General features: G+C 43.3%; 1 protein-coding gene across 5 annotated transcripts in view; it reads right to left on the reverse strand.

The window, feature by feature from the left end:
* FAT1 (FAT atypical cadherin 1) overlaps positions 1-15867 on the reverse strand; it is a 122336-nt gene that overhangs the window by 24201 nt on the left and 82268 nt on the right. For all 5 annotated transcript variants that reach the window (XM_026508654.4, XM_026508651.4, XM_026508652.4 and 2 more), the window contains exons 8-11: positions 11404-11679; positions 11073-11283; positions 1613-5680; positions 885-1081 (exon numbers count right to left, since the gene is read on the reverse strand). In XM_026508654.4, the coding sequence (XP_026364439.2) occupies positions 885-1081; positions 1613-5680; positions 11073-11283; positions 11404-11679 (4752 nt within the window). The remainder of the gene's footprint in view (positions 1-884; positions 1082-1612; positions 5681-11072; positions 11284-11403; positions 11680-15867) is intronic.

Genomic DNA, 15867 nt, shown 5'->3' on the forward strand with positions numbered 1-15867 from the left:
GACACGCTTCATCTTAGACCAACTCCACCCCATGCGCGTATCCCCGGTGTCTCTCCCTCTCACTCCTGTAGGAAGCAGCAGAGTCAATCCTGATTCGACACGTGTGCCATGCCGTCCCATGTGGGCAGCACCAAGGGCACCAACTTGTCCTTTCTTTCCTTCGGCCGCCTCTGCCTACCCTCCTACCCCGCGCTCTCCCGCGTGCTCACCTACATTCACACGATCCCACCAAACTCATCTGTAAGGAACTCCTCGTTCACGTCAACCCCACCACTCAAATATAAACGGACGCCGAGTCCCTCTGTTCCCTAGGACAGAGTCCCAATTCCCTTGCTTATCCGAGCAGCACCTCCCCAAGGCTGAGCTGCTCTCATCCCATAGCTGCTCCAGGCCTCCCCCCGCAGCCCCGGACGGGAACAGCTCCTCCCTCTATTTGTTCTCCTAGTAAATGGGCTCAGAGCCGCAAGAGCACCCTCAGGGACCTCTTAGTTTCTCTGCGGTGTGGAAGAACAAGTGCCCCCAAACCGACTTGTTACAGCAAAATGGAGCTTTGTAGATGAACTACTGCTCAGGCGTCTCCCCAGAATAATCTCATCCCCCAAGAAAGGGAATGAAAACTTCACAAAGCATTTTTAGAGTTAAACACAACTGGAATCCTGCCCATAATTTACAGTATTTTTGAATGAGATTTTTAAGCTACTTAGCATTCCCCCAAATAGTTCCAGAGCTAATCCCACTCTTGCTCCACTGAACACTCACCTCTGCTTGAACAGTAAGAGGTTATAAAATGAAACTCATCTGAATTAAACCCAGCACCACATGACAGTCCTACCGAAAGGGTTAAGAAAGAAATCGAAATCCATAACATAGAAAGAAGCGCCTACCTTTTCACAGACTGGACTGTTGTCATTTGCATCCAGAACTTTCACCTCGACGATGGCTTTCGATGAGAAGGTCCCATCAGTTGCTGTGATGGTCAGAAGATAATTGTCCCTTTTTTCCCTGTCTAGAGGTTTCTTCACATAGACCTTCCATTCATTCTGTATATTTTCAATAGCAAACTGTCCCAAAGGATCGCCTCCTATTAAATCAGTGGAGAAAGAAGACAGTCAAATTTGTTGAAATAAGGAAAGGTCTAAGTAACAGGAAAAATAAACTGCACAAAATATATATAATGTTATGGTTTACAAGAATTAAGGTTTTAAAAAAAATCATTACATTTAAATTTGGCATATTAGCTTTCCAACTTACCACCCCCCTCCTAAAATCAAGGCATTAAAATGTGTATTGAAACACAGCATTAAGCTAGTAAAATGTAAAGCCTACTAAACAAAACTTCAGCCTACACGGAAACTATAGTTAGTTACAATATATTTATCATATGCTAAGTATAAAATTCAACAGTCATAAAAATCAAAAACAGTCGAATGGAAAAACTGTTAGCTTTCCTCAAGCGAAGAAATTGAAATGTAGCTTAATGTTATTTCTACTTATTTTAGATATTACTAAAATCATCCCCTTAACTCCCAATTTCCCTAAAACATGTACTTCAAAATGTACATATCTAGTACAATTTATTTTTAACTTACACCGTTTCATTTAAATGTTTTACCTGTGATGTAGTATGTAACCTGTCTGTTAATTTCTTCAGAATCGGCGTCCGTGGTACTTAAGATGGCGATGACACCGCCTGGGGGATCATCTTCACTCACAGTCCCTTTATAAATCTCTGCCGTGAACCGTGGGGGACTGTCGTTGACGTCGGTGACGGTAACATCCACGACGGCTGTGGAGGACAGCTGAACCTTCTCACCGTGATCTGATGCAACCACTTGAATCTGGTAACTGTCTCTCTTTTCATGGTCAAGTTCCTTGAGGGTTGTAATCCAGCCTGTCTCCACGTTAATGGCAAAACATTCGATGACTTCCATGCTTTGTGACTGATCTAGACTGTACATGACTTGGCCGTTGGTTCCCGAGTCGAGATCAGATGCCCTGACCTGGATGACTCTGCTCCCCCCTGGCAGGTTTTCGACAATAAAGGCCTCATACGGGTTCGACTCTAAGACAGGGCTGTTATCATTGGCATCCTTCACCTGGATGCTGACATCTACAGAAGCCACCACTTCGTAGTCATCGTGAGTGCACCTGGCAAGTATGGAAAACTGGTACCACTTAGTGATCTCATGGTCAAGACTCTTCTCCAGTTTCAGTCTGCCACTCTGTCTGTCGATCACAAAGAACTCATCCCTGTTACTTTCGGGAGTATTCCCTTTGATTAGGCTGTAAAGAACGGTCCCACTATGTTCTGCTCGGAGGAGATCGATCTCTGTCCCAATAGGCAAGTCTTCTGAAACCGTATAGGTATAAAACGGCTCGGAAAATTTTGGAAGTTGTATTTCTGGTGGAAGTATTTTCACATAGACGGGGACCACAGATTCTCTGGATGGAGACCCGCTATCCACAGCTCTCACAAAGAAAGTGAAGAACTCATTTTCTAAGCCAATTAAGCTTTCTTTTGTAGTTATGATGCCGGATAGTTTGTTAATTTCCAAATTCTCTTTGACGCTTTCAGAATCGGCTTCGATGGCATAGGTGACATCGGCATTGGATCCCTCATCGGCGTCACTTGCAAGAACTTTAATGACTGATGTCCCTTTGGGAGCACTGGATCCGATGTCCACTTCATACCTGGTTGCTCGAAACTGGGGTGCATTGTCATTGTCATCTGTAAGGATGACATTAATGGTGCAGAAAGCAACCTTTCCTCCAGCATCCTTAGCCATTAAACGAACCGAGATCACTTTCTCTGCTGGGGTTTCTCGATCAAGTTTCTCCAAAGTAAAAATCTGTCCTCTCTCGTTTGTGTAAAATCGGTCTTTGGCAAAGTCATTTACAATATGGTAAGTAATGTGACCGTAAATACCAGAATCCCCATCAGTTGCTTTAACCTCAATCACCAGGGTGTGTAAGGGAGCATTTTCGGCTAACTCCACTTCATATTCGCTCTGAGGAAAAACAGGGCTGTGCAGATTGCCTCCAATTACAGTTACGTGAACCTGAGCTGAACTCCTAAAAACTCCATCAGAAACAGAAACGTTAAGACTATAAAATGGCTTCAAGCTGTGCCGGCGCAGGTTTGAGAGCGTGATAATCCCCGTCTCACTGTCAATGACAAAATTCTTATGATCGTTGCCAGACAGAATGGAATAGTCCAGCTTGTCCACGTCTGAACTGTCGGCGTCATAGGCTTTCACACAGGTCACGAAATGCCCGTGAATGGCATGCTCACTAATGCGGGCTTCATAAATCTGCTGGTCAAACAGCGGCGGATTGTCATTGAGGTCCGTGACGTCCACGGTGATGATCACATCACTGCTCAGTGGGGGCATGCCGCCATCCACAGCCCTTACAAAAATCTTGTGCTGCTGGAACTGCTCATAATCCAAAGTCCTGACTAGCGAAATGAGGCCAGTGCTGCTGTCTATGTGGAAGTGATCGTGACTCTTGCTATGATTCCCAAACATATGGTATGAAATTCCTCTGTTGGGTTCTGAATCCGAATCTGTCGCCCTCACCTGAATGACAGACGTGCCGATGACAGATGCCTCAGACAGGGTTGTGGCGTAAGAGTGGTGAACAAAGACAGGAGGGTTGTCGTTGATGTCTTCCACGATTATGTCAGCAAACACGTCCGCATGAGCGCCGGTCAGCGAGTCGGTCGCTCGGATGCTCAGCTTATACGCTGGGTGGGACTCAAAGTCCAGCGGAGCTATGACATTTATAACTCCGGTGTTGAAGTTAATGGTAAACTGGCTGAAGGGATCTCCATCTGTGATGCTGTAGAACACTTTCAACCCTTCCGGACTGTTGGCTTGTACGTGGACAACAGGGCTGTGCAGCTGGATATTCTCTGGAACCTCCGCGCTGTAGAAGGGCTTTTCAAACACAGGCATGGCTTTATTCATAACAGTGATGGGAACTATAACTTCAGCAGAAAAGGCTGGGTTCCCTCCATCTTTTGCGACCACTGTGATGAGGTATTCTTTATTTAAGGTGTCCGGTTCAAATTGCTTTTTCAGTGAAATTTCGCCTGCGGATCCAATCTGAAAATGTTCGTGATGTTCCTTCAGGTAGTAATGCACTTCCCCATTTCTGCCACTGTCCCGGTCCACGGCGGTAACGTAGCGAATCACGTGGCCCACCACAGCGTCCACTTTGACGACAGCATAGTAAGGAAGGTTGACAAACACTGGAGCATTGTCGTTCTGGTCTTCTATGATGACCCTGACGACTACGTGGGCCACTGCCGAAGGCTTCTGTTCTTGGGTCACTTCGACCACCACATCAAAGGCCTCCTGCTGCTCGCGATCGAACGGTATGCCGGTGGTTGACAGGACTCCTGAAGTCCGGCTTATTTTAAATCTGCGGTCTGGGTTGAGGATCTGATAAAACAAGGGCTCATTGATTGGATTCCCAATGGCAGTAATGACAGCTAATGTTCTAGCTTCAGTGGAATTCTCTTTCACGACTGCAGAGTAGAAATCCTGCGTAAACTTCAGTTGACTTTCTTTGCTTTCTTTCACGTTAATTTTCACAGAGGCAAAGCTTACAAATCTGCCGTCAGAAGCTCTCACAGTTAACTCGTACCGGCTTCTTAACTGAGTTGTGTTCTGTACAGTTATAGCTCCTGTCCGGTGGTCCATGAAAAACTTCTCCCCGATGTTGCCCTCGGTGATGGAGTACATCAACTGTGAGAAAGCACTCGAATCGGCATCTGTAGCATTCACTGTGATGACTTTTACTCCTCTGTATGTTGGCAGCAAGAGAGATGCTTCGTACAGTGATTTGGAGAACACGGGAGGGCAATCGTTAATGTCGATGACACGGATGGTCACGTTAGCTGCGTACTCCGCAAACAAACGCGGTGTCCCCATGTCATGCACTTGTACAGTGAAGTGAAAAGTACTTGTTTCTTCATAGTCCAAGCTCAGTACTGTATGAATAGCACCAGTGCTAGAATCAATAGCAAAGTATTTGTGTAGAGATGGTTCAACAATGTGATAAACAAGCAAAGCGCTGGACTCTCTATCAGCATCGGTTGCTCGAATCACTAATGGGACATTCTTGTCTGTTAGGACCACACTGTTGATTGAGGCGGATTCGCTAATGAGTCCCGTATATTCCGCCTGTGCAAAGACAGGCAGGTTGTCATTTTCATCCTGCAGATGCACTACAACAGTTGTGTTAGAGGACAAACCAGCCATGTTAGTGCCTTGGATAATCAATGTGTAAACGGGCAAAGTTTCAAAATCCAGGGCTTTCTGAGTGATGATACTTCCAGAATGTGGATTAATATCAAAAGCATCGGCTATATTTCCATCTTTTATTTCATACACCACTGATGACTGACTGTGGGCTGTAACCATTCCGACAAAACTCCCGATGCCGACAGTTTCACTGATTTCCACAGAATACTCTTTCGATGTAAACTTAGGAGAGGCGTTGTCCGCAATTGTGACGACGACGCGCACAGAAGCTATTTCACTCATTGGTGGGTTGCCTCGATCTGTAGCTTTTACCATTAAGTCGTAATCCACCCGGCTCTCTCGGTCTAATTCTCTGGCAGTTTTAATAGAGCCCAAGATGGGATCAATGGTGAAAGAATTTCCAATATTTCCTAGGAGGAGGGGAAAAAACCCATGTTAGAGAAAAATATGAGGACCAATACAAGTCGCAGCTGGAGATACAGAAACAAAGCTATCTTTAGAAGTGATATTCTGAAACTGAACAGAAATTCAGGGCTTATCAGCATTTGAATGGAACTCATTTCATTTTTAGCCACCTAACATGTGCCAGACTTTTCCAAGTTTTGTCCATAAATCATGAAAAGAAATAGAAAAAAGATTACTCTATGCCTAAAGCCGGAACTCGCTATCAGCTGAACCAGGGATGTGCTGTGGAAGGACGGTTATCCTTCTGTAAGGCAGGTAAGAATTTTTCAACAGTCCCTAAAAAACCCTTTAAAACATACTTCTAGTTTCAGCATTTATCACCTGTAAGTTCTCAAGATTCTTATTCATTATGAAATGGAAGACATCAATTCACTAAGAAATTTTAACAAGCTTCAAGAGAGTTGTCCCTTATTTTAAATATTCAGGGAACTGATGAATGAGCTTGTGTATAATCTGCCCCACTATGTTAAGTTTCAAAGATTTCAGTCATAGTCCCTTCCTTAATCCTTTTGAGGTCAATCTGCCCTCTGTGTCCGTGGTTTCCAACTGAGGGAGAGCTTGTCTAGATGGACATGCAACCCCGTCTAGACACGTTTCTGGTTATCACTACCCAGAGTGCACTACTAACACGGCCGGGTGGAGAACGGGGATGCTGCTGACCACCCTGAGATGCACGGCGGCCCCGACGAGAAGTGTCAGCAGTGCTGAGACAGACAAACTCCACTCTCGAACAGACTGTTTTCCTTGCTTCTCTCTGGACTTTTTCCAGCTATGCTGTATACGTATATTTAGCTCCGTGACAGTTCCCGGTTTCGTGTCATCACGTCGATCTTTCTAAGGAGAGCAGCAGTTTACTCAAGTTTAGCAGTTCAGGGTTGAGGGTCCTCAGATTGGATCTGTCAACTCCCACTTCATCTCTTTTCTGTTTCACACCAGAGTCCAGAATCCATTATCCTAGTCACAGAACTGAATTTATTTTACACTTCCCCACAACAAAGCTGACTTGCCACTTAACTGCTTTTCAAGTTCTGTTTTCCTCCAGGTTTGCAACCGCGCGGGGCACGTCATAGGCCAGAATGACTTACCGTGTGATTTGCAAACCAGGACACTGACCAGGCAGTCCTTCCTCCACATCATTACTAGTAAACACTTCCTCTGCCGCCTTCATTTCCTTCTCTCAATACATTTTCCAAAAATCCATGATATAATTTTTTCTGAAGCCAGGTCCAGTCTGGTTTTCATTAAGCCTGCCTGGCTCTGTGTCTAGGCCCGACGGCCGCACGCCACAGTCTGCAACAGGGGAGGCCCAGGCTTTCTGCAGGCCCCCAAGTTCCGAGCTGAACCCTCGCCCACGAACGGGGTCGCACTGCCTCTACCACGCCTCGCAGACTCTACTTTCTGCCTGTCTGAATTTATGAGTCATCAACCCCAGATTCTCTCACTGTGCTTTAGTCAGTCATCAGAACTCCAACGACCTCCCTCCTCCTACATGGGATGCGCATCACCCCATTTTTCAAAACCGTGACCGGATGCCTGGGACTGACAGGGTGACCACAAAAACCTGTGGATGACAGTCTTCGCCCCCAACCCTTGGGCTATCCTATGTCTGTGCTAATGCAGCAGACGACCTACCACAGTTTACATTCAGTCATCTCTATTCCTTGCTCTCATTTTGTGCGGTGAAATCTTAAAGCTTCAAACACACAAGGCCCTACAGAGCAGAATGAATAGATTTTTCCCTGCACTAAAGCAAGGTGGTGGTGTGAGAACTCGCTGCTTCCCACACAACGTACTCCCTGCGCTCCAGCCATGCCCGGCTCCTCACTCCTCAACGGGGAGAGCACATGCTCATCTCAGGGTGACTGTATTTGGGGGATCCTCTCTGGAATAGTCTTCCCCAGCTATTCTCATTGCTTCTCCAAGCATTCATTCATTCATTCATTCATTCAGGTTTTACCCAAATGTCCCTCTGCTTAGACAATGTGATGGTGAGGCCTTTCTTTACCTCCCATATCAGAATAGCTGTTTCCGCCCCCATACCGTTTTTTTTTTTTCTTTACAGCACTTACTGCAACCTTCTTATCCATTCTCCCGTTAGAACTTAAGTCCCCATTTAAGCATGGCTTATTTTATTCATTATCACCTGTGCTTAGAAAAAAATGCTTGCCATGTAGGAGACACTCAGTAAGTGCTGAATTTGCTGTGTGGAAAGATAACAAGGCGCTATCTATTTTTATTTCATTTCTTCTGCATTTTACTTCTAGCACTACCAACAACCATTTGCTAGATCGAGCACTACCATTTAAAAGTATTAACAAAAGAAATGTGTACTAATTTGAAATTTCTGATGAATTTTTATCAGCATATAAAATTCAGAAACATTATTACCTGGAGTATCTTAACAAGAAGGTTACACAAGAACCCAGGTAGCATTAACAGATGGCTCCTACATACATCTGTACCATGGCAGAAATCATCAGTTTTGCAGATGGACAAGCAACACGTTTATGTGGAAGAACACTGAGGGCCGCTGAGTGGCTTAGACTTACCCCATCTGATCTAGTAACAGGGACGTTCATCAAATACTGAAATACACATGCAGTATTTGTGAGGGAATTAACAGGACAAGTGGTAGCATCTGTACCAGGTTGGGGGCTTAGTCATTCACTTCAGCTGGAGATACTGGTGATTTCTAAATAGCCTTAGATTGTTCTATCTGAAGAAGGCAACTACCTGGGCAAAAGTGAATCTGTGCTCATCAGCAAGGACCGTATTACACACATACACCCCAAAATGCATGTCAGCTGTGCGCAGAAATCCCTTTCTTCCCACTGTGCACGTGCTGCGGACGCTCGGTGAAGCGCTGACCGCCTGACTGCTGGCAGCCTCGAGCGGGAAACCTAAAGTTTCACTTGCAATTATTTTTAACCAAAGTTGGGGGAAGGAAATCAATTCTAGTTAATCGATGTATTTACTGAGTGTCTTCTATTTCCAGGCGTTATGACGGTTTTGAAGTTATAATAATCTACTCTAAAAAAAGAAAGAAAACACCATACAGTCCAGATTGTCTCTGAACACATAAGTCAATTGTTACAGAAAATATCCTTTTTTTCCCTAAAGACTCTTAATCAGACCAAACCCTTTGCTCAATAAATTGCTAATTAAACATGCAGTGTTACAGCCTGAATCTATAACTAGTCTTTTGAACTTTATTAAATGTGATCTGACACAAATGAGAAGCAGGTGAATATAATAACTTTAATAAAAAGAGGTATGATCATTGTACCTTTCCTACTGTTCCAAGAGATTCTCTCTCTCACACACACACACACACTTCTGCATTTTAATGGAAGCTGTTGCCTTTTATAAAGCAATTCTTTAGCACACTTTTTGTACTGCCAAATCTATATTCTTAGAAGTCCAGATTCTGTATCGAAGTAGGCCCTTGGTATCAGCTATTCTTTGAGTGGAGATACAGTTCCATTCTTGGAATACCAAATTACTAATCCCATCAGTCATTACAAGCATTTCAAGAATGCACATGCCTTCAGTCGGCACCAACAATCATATTTTATCCACCCAGTTGTTGAAAATTATGCGAAAGCTAAGGGAAAAGTTTAACATTTTCTCCTACACAAACCCAGGCAGTTTGTCTATGAGAAAATTATTTTACTGAAGTGCTCAGGCATGCACAAACGGAATGCACTGTTTTTTTTAACAGCTAAATTTCTGAACCAGTGGAAAAACCCTCATCTTTGTTCAAGGTGCTAACTACACAGCATTTTAATCCTGAACCCCAGGCAGTATATAAGATCTGATTTAGACTGTGGACTCTGCGAAACAAACCGAGGGCTTCAGAGGGGAGGGGGTAGGGGATTGGGATAGGCTGGTGATGGGTATTAAGGAGGGCACATATTGCATGGTGCACTGGGTGTTATATGCAAGTAATGAATCATGGAACTTTACATCAAAAACTAGGGATGTACTGTATGGTGACTAATATAACAAAATAAATATTATTAAAAAAATCTTATTTGTGGGTGATGGACTAAATTTGGTTGTTTCAGGGAAACAAATGAAGCTTCCAATGTATTAAGAAATAAAAAATAGTTTAATCACATAAAACACATCGATTAAGTGGTTTTTTAAAACAATTACTCTCCATGTGCTCAGCTTTTAATTGTATGACCTAGAGTTAATTGATACCTCTACCAATTCTAATGTCTAGGAAAGGCACAATTTTTAAATATGCAAAGGAATGGACCATGATATTCTAAAATCATTATAAAGACAGAAAGAATGAAAGAGACTATATTCTTTGTACTAACAATTACCTCGAGAAACACAGAAAAATGGAAGCAGCCTTCTTGACACTTAATCATTTACTCACTGTATGTGGCATGAGTAGGGAAGGTCCCAAAACAAAATGAATTCTGACTGCACAAACCATGTGCTCTAACGCGGATTCCCATTTCAATCAGGAGCTTCCCTTCTGCATGAACATACATTTGTGGAGCCAGGATGGCCTCTACCTACATCAAGCCCCCAGCACAGCACCTGACACAGAAAATATGCTTCACTGGTCCACGGAATGAATAGATGAAGACTATGAACAGCATCATAAAAGAACAGGGAACAACGCATTTCACTTTGATCCTGCTTGTAACTCCCAGCTAGACTCTGGATCTCTTGCCCTATCAAACATAGAAGAAATGTCCAAGGCCTTCCTTGCCCAACTCTCCAGCACACTACTTGGGTTTTTCAACATCTTCAGTCCAAACTGCAACCCTGGGGCTTACTGCAACAACCCAATTCCATGAATGAAACTCAACTGGTTAAAGGTTGCAGGAGGGTGAAAGGGGCAGAAAAGCTAAACCTGGAAGCGGCAGCAGGGGTCTGACACCCAGCACTCTGTTGTGGAACTTCCTGCTGTGCCCACGAGAAAATGCTCTCTGACTAAAAGTTAAATTACTAAGGCCACTGGTTTCTTAAGAGTGTTTCATAGTTAATGAATATCATGAAGGAAAATGTTGTATGGTTAAAACATTGTGGAAATACTGAATTGGATAAAATACGGTTTTCTTCACTGCAGAACTTCTCAGAACCTTGAACTATGCTAATAATGTGAATCTTTTTATTGAAACGTAGGACGCTCTCTGTTTTCTGAGTTAAAAGCTTAAAAAAAAAAGTCTTCTTTCTCCTAATATGAAAAATGGTAGCTGAAGATCAATTTAAGCAATTTTTACAGTGACATACAGGAATGTTTCTACACATAGAACTAGTTTTAGAAAATAAGTGCACTTTTTAAAGTCAAACTACTGAGTGCTCCAAAAATACCTGATTCGATCGAATACAGCACTTCAGCATTCTTCCCTTTGTCCTTGTCCAGAGCTGTAACCTGCAACACCACTGAGCCAACAGCCGCTGATTCATAAACCCGCCCCTCATAGGAGGAACTCGTGAACCAGGGGGCATGGTCGTTCGTGTCGCTGACATTAACAATGATCCGTGCAAAGTTGCGCTTTACAGGGACATCTTGATCCCGCACCTGAAAGATCAATAGGTTATCAATGCTGCCGGGGGTTCCCCTATAACTAAAAATCACTCTCAAACCTATAAAACCCTTCAGAAACCAGATGGTGGCCAAAAAGTGAGTAGAAAGCCGTACCATGACTGTAAGAACGTGCTGGTGGACGGCCTCATGATCAAGTGTCTCCGAAGTAAAGAGAGAGCCCGTTGCAGGATCAAGTCGAAATTTCTTGAGACTCAGTGGATCGACGCTGCCCTGCAGAGTGTAGATCAGCTTGTTCTTCTCGTCCTTGTCCACAGCGCGGATCTGCAGAACTTCTGTTTCTGGCACTGTGTCTTCAGGAATAACTACTTCGTACTTTGATGCAGAAAACTGAGGACGATGGTCATTTGTATCTATTACTTTGATGAACACCTATAATGACAAAATGACTCACATTATAGTAATAGCCTTAATTATATCTTAATGCAGAATCAAGGGGGAAAATGAGATGCACATTAAAAAAATTATTTTTTAAGCAAAGTGAAACACAAAATGAGAAATAAAAGAACAAAAATCTAGAATAAAAAAAACTTTAAAACCTTCCATTGATATATTGCCCATATGAGTAAGATAATGAAGACCTTTCTAAACCCTTGAAACTGACTTTGGGGGCATACGTAACATCTTTCACACGCTTCTTTCTGACTGCGCCCTTCATGTCTCTCAGGTCTCCACAGGACAGTTATTTCTGGAGTGCTCCCGTAAGGGGAACAGAGAACTTACTTGAGCAGGGTTTACAGAAGATGATTTCCTGTGTCAGATTTGAATCTGCAAGTACCAGCTAGCGAGGTGAGGACGGTACTAGATAAATACTGTATTTAAATTTCTTGTTCTAATCGTTGAGACTCCAAATTCTTACCAATAAATTGAAATGTGCTTTAACAATCTTTATTACATTTTTGTCATCATAAAACCTACATAAAAATAGTAAACACATTCATTTCCTAAAAGCACTTTAAGTACACTAAAAAGATAAGCTCGCTTAAATATGTCAACACACAGTAAAAATCTCAGAGAGGGGAAAAAGCCATTATTAAAAAAACCTTAGTTCTAAGCTGAATTAAAAATGTTTTTTTACTCTAAACAGTAAGAGGATTAATTTTCAGACTGAAAAGATGTGTGGATAAGGCACAGTGGAAATCACTACTGATTACAAAGATGGTTTATAGTTAGAAACAAGAAATCTGAGCTTCATTGCACGCGTGGAAAAGAGGTTCGCGAGTCCAAATGGCACAGGAGGCCGAAGTCCCAGGAATCCACAGGTTAAGCTGCTAACCACACTGGTGCAGGCATGTGAGCTACAGGTCTTTCCACGGAGACGACACCAGTGTTCTCATAAAACACTGCCTCAGTGATGGATTTGTAACATTAAACTTTATATACATAACTAAACGCATTCACTAAACCACAGGAAGGTTTTATGTGAAAGTTACATAAACATTTAAAACTACAGACCATCTTAAAGGTCAACAATGATCCAGAAGAGACGGTTTTATAATTTTTCTAAGTTAAATCATTATATATTCATTTCCATTATAAATTTACATAGTACTTTCCTAATGGAGTGAGTGTTGGGCAGAGGTAGTTTAATCCTGCTCTAAAGTCAATTAATCACAACTAAATAGGAACATGGAAGGTAAAAACAACCAATTTTGATACAGCAATTCAAATAAAGCATATTCACAGCGCCCTTATACACTCAGCACGTACCTACACATTACTGGGGTGCAAATAAAATAAATGCACAACAGCCCCTGTCCTCAGGAAGCTCTCAAGCTCGGCAGGGGAGGTCTTACACATGTGAAGCACAGTGGGATTCCACATATAATCAAGTAAGTTATCAACAAGTTTGCAGGAGTCCAGAGATGGCGTGGGACGTGCCGAAAGCTCGTGAGGAGGAGGTAAGGCTTTGCCTGCGTAGGTCTTAGGTTGGTGGATCAATGTACACTGGGACGGGGTGGGGGCAGACCTTGGTCAGAGACACGAAGGCAAGAAGTAGCATCAAACACCCTCTCTCTTCGAGACTGGACAGAAGGACATGGCACGAGGGGATGGTAAGCGAGCAGGGAGAAGGTGGCATCCAGTACACACAGGCTGGAGAGCTACACATCCTGAACGCCCTGAACTAGCTCATCAGAGGCAACTCCCCTTTACCCCCTCTTCCCAACCAGGCCGACCCCTCTGGTAGTGGGAAGAGCAAGATGAACTGCAGGGACAGAGAACGGAGACAGGGAGGGGGCTGAACTGTCCAGCAGGGAGTCCACATGGACAACATGCACAACAGCTCCCTGGGCTTTAAGCGCCAGCAGCCCGTGTGCTACTCCTCACTCACCCCTCGGTGTGCCCTGTGAGGACAAAATCACTAGGCCCACAGGGTGACAGCCACGTGCCCAGAGATAGGGTAAGAGACAGAGCCAAGATTCCAACCAATCGACCTGTGCGTAATGCTGCTGCTCAAGAGAAACCGAAAGGAAACATGAAAGCAGAGCTGTTTCAAAGAAAGAAAAGAGCCGTAACTGGATTTGGAAAGTTACCCTGAGATACCAGATAAAGCAAAGCGACTTGAATTAATACTGGCCAGCATCCCAAGCTGCAGACGGCAGGACAGGAAAGCAAGGAGCAGTGCTGCTTCAACAGAGCACTGGGGACTATGCTGGGAGCCCCCGCCGCCCCCTCTGCTGCTGATGCACTGCGGCTCGGCCCCACGCTGCTCCCCAAACCTGCCCCACCGTCCACGGCTACTGACCTGCACGCGGCAACATCCGCCCTGTCGCTTTCCGAGTTTTACCTACAGACCCGAACCCACCCCGTGTTCAGGTCCTTGCCAACCCAATTCTCACCTTCGGGTCGCTCTTCACGTGGCATTAGCTGCTCTCTTCTCAACCCCATCGCCCTGTTACTGACTGTCCCCTTTGTCCCACACCTTCACAGGTGAGTCTTCGCCCGCGACCACTCCCTGAGACTCGGACTCCCCCTCCCTGCCAGCAAGGCACGAGGACATTATCAAGACCCTCTGAAAACGACTCAAGAGAAGTTACAAAGTATAAATGAAGCACTAAAACGTAAGAGAGTTCTGTGTCCCTGGAAAGACTGCAATTTATTTCCTGGGTTTTAAAGGAAATTTTAATCAACCGTGTCCACATTTCATACGAAGCTTTTAACAGCACTCGCTGAAACGAAAATTACTGGGGGAAGGGCATACTGCCGCTTACTCAGTTACGAAATAAGCAATAAACGCTACAGGCAAATAGACCACCTTCAGTAATGAGAATGCCTGGCACGGAGGGCCATTTCTACTGCTTAGTAAATGCCTTTTGCTAATTTCTGGTTAGATTATTTAACTGGTCCACATACAGTTATACTCTTTAAACCTTTCAAAATGTATCCTGTTAAATTTATTACCAACTCCATGTTTTTATTCTCATTTTCATGCTCTAAAGTCTAACTTCTAAAATGAGAACAGTTACCGACAAATATGAAATTTTAATACTGTACTAAAACTTTTACATGACAATCTCAAAATGACCCCAAAGCATGATACATATGTAGATTTTAAATACACTAAAAATTACAACCATGTGGAGAAAGGAATAAGGTCTTTTCATAACTGGCTCTGAATCATCTACTCATTTATTAATTGAAAGACATCACAGGCTCTCACTTTTATTCTTCAGTGCAACTAAATGATCTAACAGATGACCTGTCTCACCTGAGATTTAAAACAGTACCATCTAAAGATAAATACTGGAATTTGGAAGCATTTTATCTTCTAATATTTTATTTCTTCCTTTGTCTTTCAGGACACAGAAGATTATATGTAAATCTTCGCTTCCACCATCCTAAGGTAAGCTCTATGAGGGTAGGATTCTGCTTCCCAGTATTCAGTTTCTAGAACCATACCTGGCATATAACAAATGTTCAACAAATTCTCAAACAGCCCACACAGAGACTCAGAGAGAATTAAATGTATAGGGTTTTAACATTTAAATTTGAAATCCCAGTAATCTGGCCATGTCTTAATTATCAGATAGGAATAAAGATGTTAAAGGAATTATAAGAACAATTTTATCAGCCATTTTATACAACCCTCATTAAAGTAGGCAAAAGGGAAAAAATTCAAAAAAGTGACTTAAAAATCATTAATCACTTTAATGAGCTTTAATGAAAATTACTTGGACAATTCATCTTCAAGAGTGATACAATTTATACTAATACTGTTCAAAAGCAGTATAAAATTGAAAGATTTTGATAATCAAAAGTGGGTTGTTGTTTTAAAGTCTTCTTTCAAAATTTCCCAAACTGGTTAATTACAGGCCAAACCTACACCAAGATTTGCAGTTAATTCTCTTTCCCCCCATACAAATCCTTACTGTGCACATGGATAAGCTCTATCAACACAGTAAGTCTGCTTGGGAGCCTCCAAGGGCAGAACCAACCGTTCATACTGCCTGTGGACCCTAAAATCAGAAGGTCCTATCAAGGGCGCCCGGGTGGCTCAGTCGGTGAAGTGTCTGCCTTTGGCTCAGGTCATGATCCCAGGGTCCTGGGATCCAGTCCCAT

Source organism: Ursus arctos, unplaced genomic scaffold (genome assembly GCF_023065955.2).
Source record: "Ursus arctos isolate Adak ecotype North America unplaced genomic scaffold, UrsArc2.0 scaffold_27, whole genome shotgun sequence".
Classification (NCBI taxonomy): domain Eukaryota; kingdom Metazoa; phylum Chordata; class Mammalia; order Carnivora; family Ursidae; genus Ursus; species Ursus arctos.